We start from the raw sequence: 22,471 nt of genomic DNA on the forward strand, positions 1-22,471 counted from the left end.
GTACAAATTCATCAAATAGAACTGCCAAATATACATCATTATGTGGAACTAGTAGAACTCATGTACTTGAAGAAGAATTTTCAAGTAACAGTTGCTTGCAAATGCTCTAAACCAGGCATCATCCACTGCAAAATGCCACATGAGTAGGAGACCAAAATATGAATTGGCTAGAAATAGAACCAGTTCTATACTTTCAAGTTTTACACTTGGCAAATTTTATATTTCCCTTTGGTAAAATTTAGATGTTTAGTTCTCTTTTTATTTTTTTGTGCTTATTTATCAGGAAATAAATGAGCTAAATGATATTGTTAGAATACCCTTGCCGCGTTAAATTTTAACAAAATATGATGTATTCTAATATTAGGATAGCAAATCAAACAGGAATACTCAATTGTTTCTTGGTATGAATAGCATTGGCAATAATTTACTTTCAAGTGGAAATATTTACATGAACATTTGTTTTTATGAAAACCACATATTACAGTCCTCTTCCAATGAAAATCTGCTGGATTCCTATAGGAGTTAAGCCAGACAGAATAATATTTTGCTAAATGATCTAATAAATAAATATCAAGGCACATAATATTTCATTTTGTATTTTTAAACATTCTATCTCTTTTACTTTCCATATCATTGATATATTACGATTAAACATCGACATGCCAAACTAATAGTCTTTCAAAAAGTAAAAGAATTTTTTAAAATAATTAATCACAGCCGAAAAAGGGAGAGAAAACATCATTTGCTATTTTTTCATAGACACACTTGTTTCTCATTATAAAATTGAGATATATTTTTAAGGAAATATAATAAGTAAAGATTTTATATAATTTAGAAAAAAAGAGGTATATTCTACTCTGATTCAATAAAAGGAATTGGGATTTTAAAGAACGAAATAGCTTCAAATATAGATTAGATCAAATATTTGTATATAAAGATTCTGACCCCCAAGAATGGCAATCCTTTGTTTCACATGGATTCTAATTCAAATTTATATTTAAGGAGTTCTGGGTTATTTTCTATGAAAAATCTTATCACTAGAACAATGAAAGTTATAATCTTGCTTGCTTTGGGATAAGCTTAAGGCCAAGGTGACACATTAATTGCAGAAAGGGATTGTTGGTGTTGCCATCTTAACAAGGAAGATGGCAAAATCAAAAGTATCATTAGTATTATGCTATATTAACCAGAAATCATTTTTCTCTTTATAATGGGTATATTACACAATTTTCTAAGCCATAAATTGGATTCAAAGTATCTTGGTGTGGCAAAAGTAACAGTTATACCATATCGGCCCATCCCGCAGCAGATAGTGCCACAAAGATACACGTGTTCAGCCCACTTAGTTCTTACATGAAGGGTAGTAAGAGCCTTTTTCTCCCTTGATCACTAACCTACTGGAAAAATTTCCCTTGAGGACTAATCATTCTCTGGGATAAAATCATAAGTGCATTCTTATTGAATCCATCCCACTAAACCTTCTCTCACATCTTTTTCCCTCTTCCTACCCCTTGTATTGCAATTTAGTATACTCTTTTAGGGAGCAGACAATGTTTCCTAAGCAACATATTCAAGGAAATTGAAAACTGTAATAATATGAGAGTTAAGAATAAATGAAGTCAATTTAAACCAGTTTCTGCTTAGTTTGTGTTTCATCACATGTACTCCAGGTAAATCTCCTAAATAAACTGGTAGATAAAATATCTGATTATCACTTTCCTTGTATACCTCTTTATACCAGAACTTGGAAAATGGGGTACTCAGAAAATAAGGAAACTAGCCTTCCCTTTATCAAGGAACCTGGGAAAAACAAGCCGTTATCCTAAGGAGTCAAATCCCAAACTTTACTGAAGAATTAATATATTATAGGAAACAAATTCTTTCTAGTCCCTGTGTATATGCATATCTGTGTTTCGTTGTGAACAATTATATATCTAGGGTCTCACTTTATGTCATTCTTGAAAAATATAAAGCATTATCTTTCATGAGTCTAGAGTGCCAGAGACTGAATATTTTGTTCCAAAGTATTAAAAAATGCTATGAGAATGACACAATCATTGCTCCTTTCCAGAGAGACCAATATGCTTATGTTAGGGTTGTTTTATAGTTTTAATGGCAAGAAGAAAAGGAAACTGCACCTAAGTGACAAAGTATTTAATTAACATTCCTTAAGAAAATAATTAAATTGCATTGACCAAGTTGGTTAACATATTTGAGTACAAAACTATGACTTCAACATTAGGAAATGCAAAAGTCCACCAAATGGATCCCAAAGAGGGTTACACTCATTGCCATGGTCACATGACAAGAGAAGTCCTTTCATTTAAAAACACTAAAGGAGCTCACAATGATTCTCTTCCTCCATAGGAGTTTGTAGTGCATGAAATATTTAAATAATATTTTTCAGGAGAAAGTTTCCCAGCGGGTCTGGATGAAACGAGGAAAAACAAAATCACAAAGGACAGAGGAGCAACAGAGTAAAGAAGGTAGATTCCAGATCTATTTTCAGAATGAACATACCATCTAAAAGACCATTCTCTCATTTTTTGGGGGTACAAAAGGCATTTTTTCCTTGCAGTTAGAGGTTTTAGGGGTAAATACCAACAGAATTCCTAAGGGAATCATGTTCTAAGTGTAAAATATTTTGGTCAATTGCTAAATGAAGCAATTCCATTTTCTCTATAATGAAGGAGATAAAAATTGTACCCATGCTACTAGCAGCCAAAACATAAACATTCCAATTCATTTACATTATTATCACATTAAAATACTCTTTAGGCAGTTTGAACATGAATAAGGAATTGCTTTGGTTTGCAGATTACCCTTCAGAAAAACTTAATAGGACACTTAAAATATTACCAACAAAGTACACCACTGGAGCTATATTAAAAAAATAAAACAAAACAGGGAAGTAAAAGCTTTTCTGCAAGTTTTTCAAAGAGCACCATTTCTCCTTTAAGCCCTTAGCATGTTCAAAATTCTGTAGCATTAAATGGAAATTAAATAATCCATAAAGGCATGCACTTTTATTTTTCAGTGAATATAATTTCTATTAAAATCTATGTAAGAAGATTAGCAACTAAATCATTTTTTCAAAAAAGTTAGGGTTGCCAGACTTGCCTGACCATGCTTTATATGACTCAGCATAAGAGCAGCTGTGCATATTTTTATTTTACTGCCAATGGATGGGCAAGGAATGTAGCTGAGTAACATGCAGGCCAGTCAAAATTCATTTAGAAACTGATTATATTTATATATGTACAACTTGCTTGGGTAACCTGGGTAAAAGTGGTGGCACGAGCCTCTGGCTGGTTAAAAAACACCAGAGCGGCACTCTTGATGGCTCCAGCTTGATTTTACCCCTGTGAGAAGTAAGAATGGTAAGCAGTGAAGGTCACTATATTGCACTAGTAAATCTCACTTTGAAAAATAATCATTCAAGCATGGTTTCAACATTATTAAAACTCTAAAAGAGAAATTAATCATTCAAAATTGCAAACTATGAAAGGAATTACATTATATATGTCAAATAACGTTGAGTTAAAGCATACATGATTATAATATGTATACTCTAAAGAATCTACAGAAACACTCAACTTTATCAAAGACAAAGAGGATTTAGTTCAAACACCCAAACAACCTCTGAGTCCACTGGGTTAGTCTGTCCTTTTATAAAGGGATTTTTTTTTTAATTCCAAAGTTTTCCAAAGTGTCTCATTTTTCCCTTTAATTAAAAAAAATTATTTAGGTTGGAATATCAATAACCTTCATAGCATTTCTTACTACTCTACATGTGATATTTAATGGCATGACCCCATCCCATCAATTTAAAAAATGAACAAAATGACTAGAACAAAATAACAAAACTAACTAGAAGACAGAACACTATACAGATGCTTCAGGTAGGAATATTTGGAATTCTTGGATAATTCTCTCAAATCTCTTTGGTTTTCTAGTATAGAGCTATGAGGTAAAATATCAAAAGATTAAAACCTGCACATTTCTCTTAGACTATTTCTCCAATCTTTTATTAGTTTATGAGTATATATTTAGGGAGTCTGACATTAAGACATAATTTAAAATTTCTCTAAATTGTAAATTTTAACAACCGTAACAATCTCTATGGGGGGAAGGAATCAAAAGGACTCTACAGCTAAAGCAATAAGATAATTCTATTTCCAACTGGCAGATCAGTTCTCTGCCTCCAATTCCAAAGTACTGAGTTCACATCTATTATTTTAGAGTACTTAATTCAAATAGAAAACAAATGAAAAAGCTTAATAGTAATTGGAAAAAGAGTTGGATTTTCCTGTCCACTTGACTGGACATTCCTCCTGTGTCAAACACAATGGTTTGAGGTGAGGCAAAAATACGTGTAGTTTTGGAGAAGTGTGTCTGAGGCTTTAAGATTTCTGAAAATTAGGACTGGATGTCAAGTTGACTACACCTCAAAAGACACTCGAACTCAGCCAAAAGTTTAAATTGACTGATGGCCGTAACATTTAATTCTTCATAATTTATTCTTAGTTTATATAAGACATTCTAAAATTAAACATTAAAAAGAAAAATTGACTTCCCTTACAGTAAGGGAAACATTTACTATTTGGTATAATGTCAGGATAACAAGAGGGGAATATATAATAACATTTAATGACCCAGTTCTATTTTCTAAATGCTTGCTTCAATTCCTATGCACAATATGAGCAATTAGGCCCCACCCTTTCCTTGGCATAGCTCATCCAACTATGCTTATCCAAAATTTTATTGACCATATATTAAGATATTATTAAATCTTAAAATAATGGCCTTATTAGCAAACATTTTGAGTTCAACTAGTTACAGCTATTTGTTGCCTCAGGCTATAAAGTTTCATAATTTTCTCCTTGAATCGTATAACTTATTTTGTGAAACTAATAGCCATGACCTTGTCACTTCATGTTAATTCTAGTACTTCTATTTGAACTTTCTCTGGATTTCATGTTTAACAAATTAGCAATATCTATCTTAAGACAAGAAAGAATTAAATACAGCATACTCAGTAATTTTATGTAATCAATACAGGAATACTGACTGAAATCGCTAGGGTTTCCTTCATAGAAATATATTTTGTTCAACATTTTATTAACTAATGTCCAGTTTTTGTGACTCTTAGATTACTTAAATTGTATCCTTTAGTGCCTCAAGCTCCCCAGTCATCCATCTTTCTTAGAATGAAAATAGTGTTGGAGATTTTTCTCTTCTCTGTCAATCAATTCAAATGACAAGAAAGGATGAATCTTTGTTTTGGCTGTTATTATTTGTTTATGCAAGCTTTAATCACCGAGAATTCTGTTTTCATTTTTTTGTATGGCTAAACAATTAAACACTAAGGGTTTTAAATTCTTTCTTCTCTTATACCCAACTCTGTACTTATTAACCTAGAAATAAACCGAAAGCATACTCTGGTACTCATACTTTTCTGGTAAATCAAAAAATACTTTAAACTGTCAAGACTCAAAAAATAAATAAATAAAATAAACTGTCAAGACTCGTACTATAGTTGATAAACTCAGAATTTCACACTCTCTAATGTAACATGGATTGTTGTTTGTGTAGACAAACACATGCACACACTTGGCTCAGTAGGGATAAATATTTTCAGCTTGATTCATCACTACTTTCATTTCCTTAAATTATTTACCTCAGAAACATGAAACTATATGTAAATATCAAGCCAAGATCCCAATCAGACTTTCCATGAATAAAAATGCCTGTGCAAACTAAATAAGATCCCATTTTATGAAATATTTCATAAAAGCCAAGTGAGACTTGGAACTGCCCTCTCACCACGTATTTTTCTAGTACATATGCAAAAAAACCCCACCACTGCGGAGAATTACAGGGAATAAATTGCAAGGAATGAACTGAGGCATTTTCACAAATGTCAAATTATTTTTAAATAATGAGAGAAATTCATATCAATCTGAAGATTAATATTATCAAGAACTCAAAATGGTGAATATTTGAAAAAATGAAGTCAGCTTATAATTTGTCTGGCTACATTTTAATCTGTCATCAATTTATCTATCACCAATTTTGCCACAGAAAGTGTGTCAACAGATACTTCCTATTTTCTTAATGAGATAAAACATAACTTCAACATAGTCTCATAGCTTAAAGTATATATTACGTCAAAATATCTTATTTTAAAATTCCTACCTCTTTGCTTTCCTCCATATCTGACTCGCTGCTAAATTCTTCAGTATTTAAATTTTCAAAGTCAGATTCCCCGACAGCAATTGGTACAGTCACAGTGAGGCTGGGATTGTTTATAAATGACATGTAATCACTTTCATCCACAACATATTTTTCCACACTGCTGCCTATGCCACTGGTAGTTCCATTTCCATCTTTGAGATAATTGAGATCTTTTCCTATTTCTATAGTTGTATGGTTGGAAATACAGCTGTCTTTTTTGTTATTTAGATCCTCAAGAGGTTTAATTTCATCTAAGGCTTTCTGCTTTCTAACAAAGGCTTTCTGAATAAATTCACGTAGTTTTCTTTTAACATAATCGATTCCTTTCTGCATCCTTCCCACAGCAATCTGGAGATTGTTCATTTCATTATCATCGTCAGTGGCTGCAAGGTTGTCAGAACTGAATGAACTCAAGAGCAAGGCCAGAAAGAGATTCAGAACCTAAACACAATAGGAAAATAGGTGATCAAAACATTGTGTTGTTTCATTGCTCTTAACTATAAATTTTTCAAAAGTGTTCTTATATTTAATTTTTTACTAATAGGTATTCCTTTTAGTTTATGATAAACTATCCTGAAAAAAAGTGAATGAAATAAATACCTGGCCAATATCAAGTAATACTATTAACACTATTTCCTTTTTAGTCATTGCAAAATTACTGAAACTATTAGTTGACATTTCTAAGTTAAGTTCAATTCCAAAAGATAAAACTTAGTTATCTAAGTTGTAACCATACAATGAATAAAGAAAAAAAAGTTTTATTTGGGATGCTAAGGATTTTCTCCATATAACCTGGATTTTCCAGGACACTGATAATTTATTATTATTTTATTCCTAAAACCAAGATAATTCTAATGCATTTAAATATAATTTTATTGTTATGTATTGTACCAATTTTTACACTAGATAACTTACCAAATTAGAAAAAAAAATACTTATTGCTAGATCAAAAGTCACAGTTTTTGTTTGAGAAAATCATGGCCACGAGATCTATACAGTGCCTAAAAATAAAGGGAACCATCTTACATTGTTGGTGGGAATGTGAAATGGTGCAGCCACTCTGGGAAACTGTGTGGAGGTTCCTCAAAGAGGTAAAAATAGACCTGCCCTACGACCCAGCAATTGCACTGTTGGGGATTTACCCCAAAGATACAGATGCAATGAAATGCCGGGACACCTGCACCTCGATGTTTATAGCAGCAATGGCCACAATAGCCAAACTGTGGAAGGAGCCTCAGTGTCCATCGAAAGACGAATGGATAAAGAAGATGTGGTTTATGTATACAATGGAATATTACTCAGCCATTAGAAATGACAAATACCCACCATTTGCTTCAATGTGGATGGAACTGGAGGGTATTATGCTGAGTGAAATAAGTCAATCGGAGAAGAACAAACATATGTTCTCATTCATTTGGGGAATATAAATAATAGTGAAAGGGAATAGAAGGGAAGGGAGAAGAAATGGGTAGGAAATATCAGAAAGGGAGACAGAACATAAAGACTCCTAACTCTGGGAAATGAACTAGGGGTGCTGGAAGGGGAGGAGGGCGGGGGGTGGGGGTGACTGGGTGACGGGCACTGAGGGGGGCACGTGATGGGATGAGCACTGGGTGTTATTCTGTATGTTGGCAAATTGAACACCAATAAAAAATAAATTTATTATTAAAAAATGGTTATTATACAATAATAATGATGTTAATATTGAGTTAAAGATTGTGGAATCAAGACATTGCCATGGGCAAACATCTACTAATTAGCCTGTATCTTGAGTCTCCAAAAATAGGCCCCACAGATATGAGTGAGTGAAAATATTAGTGACTATAAACCCACTGTATATACTCAAAAAATGTAATTTACTAATGAATCGGGTACTCAGATGGGCACAAGACCAAGCTGTATAATTTTTTTTCAGGATTTGATTGATAATGTTTATGAGTCTCCAATTATTCAAGCATATAGAATAAGAGAAGGATATAGTAGTAAAGGGAGCCAAAGACAAAATGTAAATAATAAAGAAGAATCCTCAGAAAGACTTAGAGTAGAACTCTAATGAAAAGGATGCTGAAATCTTGCTACATTCCTATCTTTTCAATAAGTTAATAAGGCCTATAGCTCCTTTATTTAACCAATTACAAGATAGTATAACCAATCGTAATAAGAAATGTTAAAATGTATAAGATTAAGGACTTCACATAATCTGTGAGTCTATACTGACATTTCTCAACCGCTATACCATGGCTGCTGGGATTCATACTAAGGCCTGCTCCTTTACCAATAAATTCATATTTTATTATGATTTGCCTTTAAATTTATTATTTGGATGAAAAAATAGATGAAAGAAAAAATTAAATGCTACATTTTAGGTTTATCCATAATGCAACTGAATTTTGGTGCCATAATGGTTTTCTAGATTTGATTTCTGAAGGTTTATTAATGAACTGTCTTTTTTTCTATCAGGAAATTTTCCTTGATATGTATCAATCGACCCTCCCAGAGTGAGAGCCAACTTCCATTTCCTCCTCAAAGCACTGAGGCAAGTACTCTGTTTGTAAGCATGTCGTACACTGTTAGAGCTGTATGGCTTGCTCCCTTTTCTTGTTAGATTTAAGCATGGGGCAGTTCGCAGCCCCACCTGTCCCGCCTGTGGACCGCTCACGGCAGTGATTACTGACACTTCTTGTGTGGAGCACGATAAGAAGTTTATGTGAGTTCAAAGGAGGTTATGCCAGCTTGCCTTTGGAGGACCTTTCTCTCCGGTGAGGATGAAAAAGAAGAATTATAGGAGGCAGCGCATCAAGTTCATTCTGCCTTGTTTAAGCAAATGTAATATGAACACATTTCCTTACTGGTGGTAAATGTGAGAGACCTTAGCCACTCCAGAAATATATCTGGGTTATAACAAAAGGGGGAACTGTTCTTTATTTCTTTTTTTTTTAATTTTATTTAAGTTAAATCTGCCAACATATAGTATAACACCCAGTGCTCATTCCATCAAATGCCCCCCTTAGTGGGAACTTTTCAACCTGATAGTCAAAAAAGAAAGGAGAGCCTTTATTTTTTTTCCTTAAAGGTGCGGAATTTAAAAGTATGCATGTGGGACGCCTGGGTGGCTCAGTGGTTGAGCGTCTGTCTTCCACTCAGGGTGTGATCCCAGTTTAGGGATCGAGTCCCACATCAGGATCCTTGTGAGGAGCCTGCTTCTGCCTCTGCCTGTGTCTCTGCCTCTCTATGTCTCTCATGAATAAATAAATCATTTTAAAAAATAAAATAAATGTATGCATGTATATAGAAATGATTATTTTACAGACTATATCTCTCTCTTTTTTTAAGATTTTATTTATTTATTCATGAGAGACACAGAAAGAGAGGCAGAGACACAGGCAGATGGAGAAGCAGGCTCCATGCAGGGAGCCCGACGCAGGAACCATCCCGGGACTCCAGGATCACACCTGGGGCAAAAGCAAGTGCCAAACAGCTGAGCTACCCAGGGTGTCCACAGACTATATCTCTTTGTTCATATATAGTAATCCAAAAAATTTTTAAAGATTTTATTCTATTTATTTATTTGAGGGAAAGAAAGAGAGCACTAGCAGGGGGAGGGGCAGAAATGGAAGGAGAAGCAGGCTCCCCACTGAGCAGGGAGCCTGAGGTGGGGCTCAAGCCAGGACCCTCGGATCATGACCTGAGCCAAAGACAGACACTTAACTGACTGAGCCACCCAGGCGCCCCTATGGTAATTCAAATTTATATTAAATGTCATCCATAGATATAGAGGCTTCTGAAATTCCATTTTCAATTTGAATCTTCTGTACAATTACATATTAGATTTGTCTTATTTCTGTAAATTAGTAGATAATATGGGATACGTTGAATTTCTTTCTCTTTAAATCCACTCTGCATTTTCCTGCTACATAAATTGTACCAAAATACCACTTGCTCATTGTTAGTTTCCTAATAAAAAAGCCATCTGTAGCTCTGAATTGCCTACAAAAAAAAAGTCCAATTTTGTTATGCACAATTGGCCTTTTCAGAAATTAAAAGTCTACACAGTCTAGCTCTACACTTACTTTCTACCACTCCTACTATGGATTCCCTGCTGTAGTCTGATCTGTTCATTCAGTGTTGCCATAAAGGATTCTGTTCTTTGCCTTTTCTTCTTTTCTTTTAATATATGCCAAATATATATAGGAAATCACACCAAATCTATGATATGATACAAGCCTATGACCTTTTGTTTCTGTTCTATGTAACCCCAGGACTATCTCTCCCTGTTCTACGCAATCCTGTACTTCTCTGGAAGTGAGCAAATTGTATTGGGAATTGCAGTGGTTATAAAATATATCTACAAATTATTTGCTACTCTTCCATTCAAAAGTTAAAGCCTAATTCCTTCTTAAGCGTGTTTTTCTTAGTGACTAGCTCTGATGAATACAACATTGCAGAAGGGACAGTATAGGATCTCAAGATCAGAATACAAAGAAAACCTTCTCCTTGCCTTCTCTCTCATGTCACTTGCTCTGGAGAAACCAGCTGCATGTCCTAGAGATAGTTAACAATTCTATCTATGGAGAGGTCCATGTGGAGAAGGACTGAGGCCTTGTGCCAACAGCCAACAGGTAACTGGGGCTTCCTGTCAAAAGCTACAAGAGGCTGGCTTCTTGGAAGCTGATCGTCCAGCTTCAGTCAAGATAACTGGAGCTCTAGCCAACATCTTGACAACAACCTTATGATAGACCCTGAGCCGGAACTGCCCAGTTAAGCTGCTCCTGAATTTATGAGCCACATAAACTAGAGATAATAAATATTTATTGTTTTAAGTCACCATTCATATTTCTAGATTGCACAGTGCTCATGTTTCTCGTTACTACAAGAATTGGTCTGAATTATCTAAGCTAATATTGAGGAGGCCGAAATCTGAAAATTAACAGTAATAAATGATAACCTTTTGCCTTTTTTCTCTTCCTTTGGGAAATTGGAGGTAACTTCTATGTGAAAGGAAAATAAGTCTATAAATTACATACTTTAAAATATGGTTATGAAAAAAAAATATGGTTATGTCAGTCCTTGTTCTAGTCCACTGGATTGGAACTCAATCAAGCAACTCAGAATTATTACTTAATGTTTAAAGTATAAGAACCTGATGCCTCTCACTGAGTCTATGGTCTTCTCCTCCCCATCCATTGGGTCCACTCTTGCTTGGTTTGTGACAGTCTACTTTTCTTTCTACCAAGCTAAATCATATATCTTAATTAAAGATAATTCAGGTTCAAACTTCTTGATAAAGCCTGCCTTCATTAACCTTGCCATTCTAAAGCAATGTTTCCACTTGTGAACTTGACATTCAGCACTCTGTTTTTACATTTTCGACATGCATTAGCTACTTCTATCTTTATTCCTGTTTGAGTAGGTCATTTCGTAGTGTCATATATCTTCTTATCACCTTTTTTATGCCTCCAGGACTTAGTAATGTTGTATTGGGAATGGTTCATGATATGATATGACATGAAAATAAGTGATTCTTGAATCAATGTTACTTGCTGATACTGTGGTTTCTAGGCACCAAATAACTCATGTGCTTTTAATGGTTTGAGATGATCATTATTTTTTTTTAACTCCAATTTGCAGGAAATCCAAATCTGAAACATCTTCAAGTGATACTATTGTTGATACTTAAAAATAAAATGAGTGACTATTCTTAGTGACACATCCATGCTTTAATACAAGAAGTAAAAGATAAAAGCCAGAAATAGCCCTCTGTATAAGAAATATAGTGATGAAGAACAACTTTGGTTCCAGAGGCATTCTTAAGAGTTTTTCTACACTATACATTATATGTTGTATGTCAATTATGCAAAACTGGAAAAAATGACAATAAATAATAAACAAATATTTAAAATTGAGTTGATGTAGGTCTCAATAGACTAAACACCTGGCTCCTGCAATAATGAATAATTTAGCATTGATTTTAAAAAGCCAAAAACATATAAAACATTTCTCAGTTGAACATACTTTTGTTATGGTTACATTTCTTTTACTGAAAATAAGGAAAATGTTTTTACTACATACCACCAGGTTTCCAATCACCATGACCATCATGAAGACAGTAAGGCACATGGTTTGGCCAGCGACCTCCATACAGTCCCACATGGTTTCTATCCACTCTCCACACAGCACACGGAATACAATCAGGAAGGAGTGGAAGAAGTCATGCATGTGCCACCGTGGGAGCTCACAATCATTGGAGATCTTGCAGACACATTCTTTGTAGCTCTTACCAAAGAGCTGCATGCCAACCACGGCAAAAATGAAGACGATGATGGCCAACACCAAGGTGAGGTTGCCCAGAGCCCCCACTGAGTTGCCGATGATCTTTATCAGCATATTCAGGGTGGGCCAGGATTTTGCCAATTTGAAAACTCGGAGCTGGAAAAAAGAGTATGAAGGTCATTACTGCCCTGCCTTCTAAAGAATCTGTACATTTATTTACAGGGAAAAATCTCTAGCACAATTGTCTCAATTTTAGGGTGATGGATTATCTGCATGTCAAACTCTTATCTAGCAAATGTACCAGTTAATTTAATGCCATGAGTTATTTTTCATTCTAAAATAGTCTACTTTATAAATAAAACAATTACAGTGCCAGTTTTTATTGCCATTTTAGATACATCAAAATTTCCAGAATCTTACATAAGCATATGTAAGATTTTTTGTTTTTGTTTTTCTATAGGGAACTGATATATCTAAGATTAATGGTGATTAATTAGCAGAGGCTGATTCACAGAAGTAGAGGCTCATTATTTAAAAGCCCAAAGAGAATATATTTTTAAGTGTACTTGGGATGCACAAGTACAGATAAAATTAACACAAATTATAGAAGGTACAATAAAAAAAAACAACTAATTTCTTTAAATCTTTAGATTGCTTTATCTTGCTATATCTGTAGTTTGTTGTAATATCAAACTGTATCTTAAAAGTGATTTATTACCCTGTTGTCCTCCCGGCCTTATTTGCATTTTCACTTTCTGTGAACCATGGTCAACTGTGGTCTGAAAGCAGATGATCCTTCATCCTCCTTCTTAATAATGGCCTAATACTATGTCACAATACCTACATCATTTTCCTCACTTCATCTCATCACATAGGCATTTTATCATCTCAGAAGGATGAGTACAATACAATAACATATTTTGAAAAAGAGACCACATTCATATAACTTTTATTAAGAGTATATTGTTGTAATTGTTCTATATTATTATTGCTTGTTATTGTTAATCTCTTTCTGTGCTTAATTTATAAATTAAATTTATCACAGGTGCGTATGTATATGGAAAAACAGTATATATAGGGTTTGGTACTATCTAGTTTCAGGCATTCACCGGGAGTCTTGAAACATATCCCTGCAGATAAGGGGGCACTACTAGGACTACTGTATTCAAATAGGAAATACTTGGACTTAATATTGTCAATGCTTATGTCTTCAGTGACTTAATCAATCAATTCATTATAGTGTGTAAATGGCTTGTCATCACTGTACTTGATATGTTGGTTGCATTAGCTCATGGAGTCCTCTAAGGTGCCATTTACAGTTCAACTACAGCAGCATTTTATTTGATGCTTCAGTAAATGTCAGGCCAACAGTAGTGCATTATTTAATGGATTCTGACAGACCCAAAGGAATGAATATAAGCACGAAAATGTTTAATTTCTTCCCAGAGAATAATTAATGCAAAGGAGCCCACACACTAAGCAAAACACTAATGATAATTTGTTTCCTATTTCCCCAAGTTGCATCATATCATCACAAAGATTTACTAAACATTTTTTTTTACAGATTTTATTTATTTATTTGTGTGTGAGAGAGAGTAGGAGCAAAGGGGAGAGAGAGAAGTAGGCTCCCCACTGAGCAGGGAGCCTAATGTGGGGATAAATCCCAGGACTTGGGAATCATGACCTGAGCTGAAGGCAGATGCTTAACCGACTGAGTCACCCAGGCACCCCTACTGAACACTTTTTTTTAAGTAGTTGTCCATATTATTTGTTATATAATCATTTCTAATTTTTCTCTATTTTTTTTTTTTTTGCATCTTCCTACCTTCAAATTAGATCCATAGCCATCCATGACAACTAGGGAAGGAAACCACAGCTCCAAGGATCTCACCTCTTTCATCTTTGGTGGTGGTAAGGAAAATTCTAAATAAACTTCATAGCAAAGTATTGAATCTAATCACCATTAATATGTTCCTGATAAGAAACTGTCTTTAGTAACTATATGCAACCTCTGTTTTTGAAAATAATTCACAAAAAGAGCAAACTCAAAGTAACAGCATGATAAAATATATCACACTTTAGATGAAAATGTTTCAGGTGATATTCTGTTTCTTAATTTTAAAAGATGCATGAGCTGATGAATATTAAAATCAAATAAAATACTTTAAAATTGACAAAACGTAATTTAGACAACTCTTCTCAGAATTTGGGTCTGGTGACCTCCTGGCTGGCTAAAGGGGCAAATGTGTGGGGAGCTCCATCTTTTCCCCTTGTATACTCTACACAGTCTCAAGTCTTGACTTCTATGGGAGCAAAGTGGGCAACTCCATAATTCCTGAGCCTCTGAGAGAAAGGCGAGCGCATCCTAAGTCTCAACCAAGCCTCATGCACAGTTAAACAAACTTCATGTAACTGAAAGATGAATATTGTGTCAATTGTGATTTGGATTTATATATGAATCCTTTTTTCTCCCTCCCTATTAGCCCTGCCATTCACTTACTATAGACAGAACTATTGGTTGTTCATCTGAATAAACCTCATCTATCTTTTAAAATTATAATGAAGAATAAATTACCATTTGGTTGTAGAGGAATCTGATTTGTTTTTAAATGTACTCAAAAAATATTGTAACTATAGGAAACCTTATAATTCTTCCTAGGTAAGAGTTAATTATAAATTATAAATTATAAATTATGTAGAGGGGCAGCCAGGGTGACTCAGTGGTTTAGCATCACCTTCCGCCCAGGGGTGATCCTGCAGTCCTGAGATCGAGTCCCATGTCAGGCTCCCTGCATGGAGCCTGCTTCTCCCTCTGCCTGTGTCTCTGCCTCTCTCTCTCTCTCTCTCTGTCTCTCATGAATAAATAAAATCTTAAACAAACAAACAAAAAAACAACATTATGGGTACTCTCAGTTAATTTACCAGTCGAAATGATCGGAGAACTGACAATCCTTCAACGTTTGCCAAACCAAGTTCCATTAAACTAAGGCTTACGATTAAACCATCAAAAATATTCCAGCCCTCTTGAAAGTAATAATATGGATCCATGGCTATTATCTTGAGGAACATTTCTGCTGTGAAGATCCCAGTGAAGACCTAAATGAGAAACGTTATTACATAAGTGAATACTCTTGAAAACATAATGATTATTGAACAATTTAATTTACTCCCAACAAATCACAATTAAATTTCAAATTTTAAGAATTGGTTTAGGTCCAGAAAATCAGTAATCTCAAATGGTTTGTACTCAAACCAATATTTAATTGTTTACTATATTTAAGGTTTATTAAGTGATAAGGAATTTGTGAATTAAGATCATAAAATTAATATTGTAATTTTTATTTTCTTATATTAAAGGTTCAGTTAGATCTTTGTGGTCTACTGCTTGGCAGTCTCTAATCTCTCTAGACCTCCAAAATTGACCAAATGATTACATAATAGTTGGTCCCCTCCCATGGCCCTACAGGCAAGGTTGGTGCTAAGAACACTTTATATTAGCTGTAATAAACATAGTCACCACCAGCCCTACAGATGGTAAGAATGCTAAAAATAAAAATCATTTTCCTGGCCAAAAAGAAGCAGTATTCTCCATTCTCCATTTTGTTACTCTGCAACTATTTCAAACTTTTTCTCTCCTTCATATATCTAACCACTTTTCCTTATCTTTCACTCTCAGTACTTCTGTGTCTCAGAGGGAAGTCAGTCAACCTCAACTTTCTCAGTGTTCTACCAACCTAACTACTTCCATCCAAACCCACACTTTGCTTTTTTTTCCTTCTTGTTAAAAATGAAAAAAAAAAGTGTCCCTGCTTTGCTCTCATTTCTCTACCTGTGTCACGTGTCCTTTGGCCTTCTCAAAGAATTCACTTTCTCAATTAACCTGTAGTTTCAACCTCTACCTGCTACTGACTGCTTCCAATTTTATAGGGAGCAAGGGACATTCAGTCCTCCTCTACCTTAAAACCACCTTGAAACCACCAGCATCATCAAAGAAACTCTCCTTACATTCCACTTCCCATGTTACCTACCCCCATCTATTGTCTCTTCACAGCCCAACTTCTTTAAGAGATTGGGTATTTGTCTCTACTCACTAGTTCCTTTACTTCAACTCACTTTGCAACCTATCAGTCAACACAAACTGCTTTAATCAATTTCATCAACATAGCCAATATCACCATTGCTAAACTCAATTGAAATTTTTGTAGTTATCTTGCTTACCTCTTTGGGAGTTTTTTCACATTGTTTTTTCTTCCTTGTTCCTGAAAATATTTTGTTTCTGGCTTCAGTGATCCACACCTCCCTGGATACTTCTCAGTTGCTTTCCTTCCTCTAACAAATTATTCGGTATTGGATTTCTTCAGAGGTCTCTCTGTCCTGGAACTTCTTACTCTAATTTTCCTTTTACAATAAGTTTACACTTTGAGATTTATTTTTCCATTCAAGCACATCTCTTGAGCTCCAGAACTACACACCTACCTGCCTATTCAACACTTCCATTGGATGGCTATCTCATAGGAATCTCAAATTCAACAAGTCCAAAATTCACCTAAACACTTTCTCTGTACAACCTTTCTTCTCTTTTTGATACTCACTAATTCAGTAAATGAAATCATTCTCAAACATGGTGGCCATCTCAGAAACCTGAGACTCTTACTGACTTTTCCAAATACCTCTCGAATACTCTAGGTTAAAATTCACTAGGTATTACTAGTTTAATCTCCCTTTATTGTTGAGTAGAAATCCATTGTTTGAGTATTATACAGATATTTAGATATTATATAACACTGTTTATTTTCTTTCCAACAAATCTTTGCCACCCGAATCACATGTGCTGATCTTTTAATATATTTTATGCTTACATATGCTATAAACTCTTGTTTTAAACAATAAGTTGTCTTTTAAAGAAATTAAGATAAGGAAAAAAGACAGTCTTTTCTATTTACCCACATTTATTAATTTTGAATGACTGTCAGTCATTCCCAGCTTCACATATCATGCAATTTTTTATGTGATGTGATGTGTTGTAGAGAATTTTGATTCAGTTATTTTCTTCTGAAGAACACTAATTTTTGTTCTAGCAGGCAATTAGGTTATAGTTTGGCCACCTGGAACTTATGGTGGCTATGTTTTACACTTAATTAGGATAGAGCTATTTTGGTTTGTTCTTTGTTTTAGTTGAATTCTGGTTCTTTGACATACTCTTTACTCCCAAATTGTAGCCCATTTGCAGTTTTAAAGAAATGCTCAAGGTGTTGGTCCAATTTTTCTATCTTGGTTGGCTTCGAATTTTTAACCCTGTTGGGAAGTATCCCTTTCTAACCTATATTTTGGAACTTTTTGTAAAGGATTGGTGTTAATTCTTTAACTATTTGATAAAGTTCACCAGTGAAACTATATGGGCTTAGGCTCTCCTTTGTGAGAATATTTTTTGATTACCAATCCAATTTTTACTATTTTTTTTTTTCAGATTTTCTATTAGTTCTTGACTCAGTGTATTTCAGTAGTTTGTTACTTCTAGGAATTTTTCCATTTCATCTAGCTTATCTAATTTGTTGGTGTACAATTATTGATAGCATTACTTATACTCTTCTATTTATGTATGATCTATAGTGATGCCCCTTTTTCATTTTCATAATTTGAGTTGTCTCTATTTTTTTTAATGGTAAGTCTAGCTAAAGATTTGTCATTTCTGTTGATCTTTTTAAAGAATCATCTTTTGGGTTGATTTCTCTAACGTTTTCCTGTTCTCTATTTCATTTATTTCCACACAATGTTTTGTTATGTCCTTTCTTCTGCTAGCTAGGTGTTTAGCTTCCCCTTCTTTTGCTAGTTTCTTAAGGGAGAAGGTACTTGAGTTTTTTTGAAACTAAGGCATTTACAACATAAATTTAGCTCTAAGCACTTTGTAGCTGCTGCACTTCATAAGTGTCAATTTAGTGAGTTTTCATTTTCATTTATTTCAAAGTATTTTCTAATCTTTCTTGTAATTTTTTCTTTGATCCATTGTTATTTAGGAGTTTTTAAATTTTCACATATTTGTAAGCTTTCCAAGTTTATTTGTTATTGATTTCTAATTTCATTTCATTTCTGTCCATAAAGCACTTTGTATGATTTCAATCTTTTTAAGTTTATTGAGGCTTGTTTTAATAACCTGACATATAGCTTATCCTTGGAATATTTCATATGCACTTGAGAAGAATGTGCATCCTATCTGTATATTTTCTACTATTCCATGATTCACTTCAAATGCAAATCTTCTCTTCCTTAACACATTAGACAGGTCTCACTTTCAATTACCTATTTGTTGTTTTTTTATTTCCAGCATCTATTCTCTCTTCTAGAAATGACAGACCTGATTTTTTTCTTTATAATTCCATTTATTTACTCTGTCTCCAGTGATAAGAAATGGTTCTGGTTTAGCCAAATAGGGCATTCTAACTTTAGAACCAGAGTAACTGACTGCCTTAGAAATGGTCCTATAACTCCGACCAGGCCAATAATCTTCAATTCTTAGACCTTTGTTAAAGTAACTAGTTAGGAAGCATAATCCTTTGGCTCAGGGAACTTACGTTGGTAAGATAAAAGTTGGTGGAATGTTGCCATCAATAGAATACCCAGCAAGAGACAAAGGAAAAATATTGGGAAGAAGTAGGGTCAGAAAATGACTCCCAGTGACAGTCCTTGAGAACCAGAATCTAGACAGGTTAAAACCTGGAGCTATGTCCAAATGGATGTTAACTACTTGAGGTAATGAATTCTCTTTACTTTTGCTTAGGCCATTTGAGTTGCTTCTTAATACCAGCCTCCATAAAGTTCTCTTTCGCCCCTTATTAACTTTTTTAGAGATAATGATGAAGAGGTTCCTATATAGGTGAAAATTTGGAATAGGTAATATTATTCTTTGCTACCCTACAGTTCTATGATTTCTGATCATAGTTTATAATAGTCTCTGCAAGAGTCTCTAATATAGTGTTCAGACTTTCCATTCCTCTGTCAATTTCTTATGGGCAGTTTCCCCAGTTGTAAAATACAATCATAGTATCTACTTTAGGACTCAATTTATGGCAACCTAGAGAGAGGGAACTCACATAAATTCCATTTCTCAAGTTGGGAGGTACATGAGAACTTAAGCCTCTTACATTGGTACCAATATATTTTTGTTGCCTGAATTTATTCATTTTGTTTCTCTGTATAAGATCACTTTCCTTTCTATCACTCTATCATATAACCAGTGAATGTCAATACAAATTTTTAAGTGAAAATGTATGCAAAAATTCATTATAAATTACTAAATTTACAGGAGAAATTGAAACAGAAATGATAATCTCTATGTGATGCTTCCTCGCCCAAAGAATCCATCTTCAGTGTTTATAAATGATATTTCAAAATGATCAAAACTGGCATATTTTGATAAAATTGGCATATTTTATAATTTGACAAATGTGGTCATGTCATTAATAATCTATTCTAAACACCTGAGAAATACATCAGAGTCTTGGTACCTTAATTTTTTTTTTTTTTTTTTTTTTTTTTTTATTTATTTATGATAGTCACACAGAGAGAGAGAGAGGCAGAGACATAGGCAGAGGGAGAAGCAGGCTCCATGCACCGGGAGCCCGACGTGGGATTCGATCCTGGGTCTCCAGGATCGTGCCCTGGGCCAAAGGCAGGCGCTAAACCGCTGCGCCACCCAGGGATCCCAGAGTCTTGGTACCTTAGACTAATGTCCTCTATAACTCATAATAATCTTTCTAATCAAATTTAATTCTAAATTAAATTATACATAAAATCTTTCACTCTTTTGCACTGCTTAACTGCAGCGATATATTTTTGTTATTAAAAAAAAGGGATGCTAAACTTTTGCTGTCCAGGTACACATGACCAATTAACTCATATTTAACTTGAAGGTGATATAAAATTCATTAAGGCAATGAGGAACTCTATCAAGGGGGAAGAGGAATCCTCAGTGTGTCTTACCAGGTTCCCAACTGACAGCACACTGCTGAACTGCTCTGTCATAGGATAGTGCTCCATGGCCATAAACAGTGTATTTAGGACAATGCAGATGGTGATGGCCAGGTCAACAAACGGGTCCATTACAACCAGGTTGACGAGATGTTTCACCTTTAACCATGGTTTACAGCAGTCCCAAATCAAACACATGTTAGCAAATTTATACCAACAGGGTGGGCATTTCTGTCTGGATTCTTCAAGTTCTGGAAGAAAAAGGTTAGAATATTCATGAAAACTGCTTACTTTCTATTAAGTAGCATTTGGTTTAAATTGAAAGTGATATTTTTTTTAGAAATCTAAAGTTGTCAAAAGGCATTATTGGGTTAATCTGATGGTAGAACAGGAAAACACCTATTATGGGTTAGCTTTCATGGGAAACATGGACACAGAAAGGCTAGTAAATTTCCCAAACCTATTTTGGCTAAATATAGTTTCCAAGATTCTATCTGCAATATTAAACTGTCTGAAAATTATCTTCAAGAATATCTGAAGCTAATGGGTAGAACTTGGGTTAAGCTCATCCGTGTTCCAGATAGACCAGATGCAAATAAATCATCAAAGAACCCCTTCCCAGGAGATGTCCTTAAACTTTTATCAGTCATGCTAAATCTGTTCTTTGATTAGATATGTGCTTTGAGTCTTTTAACAAGATAGCTGGTCAGTGTCACCAGTTTTAGTCAAAAAGTTTCCAATTAAGGTTTTTTAAATATAGGCTTGTATATTAAACTCAACAAGATTCCTTTCCTCTAAATTTCTTTATTTAGCTAGAGGGCAAAAAAGAAGAGAAAATATGCACCTTAAGAAACCAGGATACTCACTGTTAGCATAAATCTATGTTTCAATTGAGACTTATGTACTACTGGTAAAATATAAGAGGATTTTAGGTGGAGCATATGTAGAATTCATAAATTTTCATGGTAAGAATTTATTTTAATGCATTAAAATGTACATCTATAATACTGAAACTTTGATATAAAATTTCATATCATAATACATTTATTTAAGAAATAAATACAATGATTTCAAGAAGCATTTTAACTAAATAATAGGAGAGAGAAGACAATTGCATAGCTCTTTAAGGTGGTACTCAAAATCCTGAAACTTGGCAAATACTAGCAAAAATTTTTTAAAAATTAGGAAGTGGGAAATTACTATCGTCTTTGGTAAGATGATCTTTTAATCAACTCTTGAGTGGGAAAAGAATGCAGAATTGTTTTCTGCCTATATCATTGTTTCACACCTGATTACCTGCCCTGCCAAGTATGAGAACATCACTTCTTAGCACTAGAATAAACAGAAAGATTCTTTTCTTATTCATAGTATATTGGACTCTAGTCAGTTACCTTAGTATTACTAATGTAGCAACTGGAATATCCCTCCAAATCTGGTACAGTTCCCTAGAAGCTAAACTTTGTGGGAGAGAAAACAGCATATGGAATGGATAAGCACAAGAATAACTAATGATTTTGTGTTTTGCTGGTAAACATTCACTATCAACTAATGCTGTGCGTTCACCACTTCCCTGAAAGAAATCCATTAGAGATAGATTCTTCAATTGTCTCTTTAGATATTAAAATTCTTCCAGTGCACAGTTTCTTTTTTCTTTTTTTTAATCTCTTTTTCTTATTATGTAATTTTGTAAATAATAAAGAATAGTTGAAGAGTAAATCAGATGAAAAATATAATATCAATCAATAGTTTTACAGCTCCTAAATTATGTCATGTTTATACTGAAGATAAAAAGATATCACTTACAGTAAATAATGAAAGAGAAATGAAATAATAACTCTTGGTCTGTGTACAGTCAGAATGAGTATTTTTAAAATGTGACCTGTCATTCAGCAGATAAAGAGAAGCAAACAGGAATTTAATAGAAAAAAAAAGAAAGAAAAAACAAACAAAAGTTCAAAAGGGAAAATTCAGCCAGTGTTGCTCATCTTGACACCAGGAA

The 22,471-nt window shown here is 34.1% G+C and overlaps 1 protein-coding gene across 2 annotated transcripts in view; it reads right to left on the reverse strand.

Annotated features, from left to right (window-relative positions):
- SCN2A (sodium voltage-gated channel alpha subunit 2) overlaps positions 1-22,471 on the reverse strand; it is a 135,434-nt gene that overhangs the window by 30,737 nt on the left and 82,226 nt on the right. For both annotated transcript variants that reach the window (XM_077883435.1, XM_077883436.1), the window contains exons 14-17: positions 20,485-20,723; positions 15,430-15,603; positions 12,307-12,663; positions 6,199-6,678 (exon numbers count right to left, since the gene is read on the reverse strand). In XM_077883435.1, coding sequence (XP_077739561.1) covers positions 6,199-6,678; positions 12,307-12,663; positions 15,430-15,603; positions 20,485-20,723 — 1,250 coding nt within the window. The remainder of the gene's footprint in view (positions 1-6,198; positions 6,679-12,306; positions 12,664-15,429; positions 15,604-20,484; positions 20,724-22,471) is intronic.

Source organism: Canis aureus, chromosome 34, assembly GCF_053574225.1.
Source record: "Canis aureus isolate CA01 chromosome 34, VMU_Caureus_v.1.0, whole genome shotgun sequence".
Classification (NCBI taxonomy): Eukaryota; Metazoa; Chordata; class Mammalia; order Carnivora; family Canidae; genus Canis; species Canis aureus.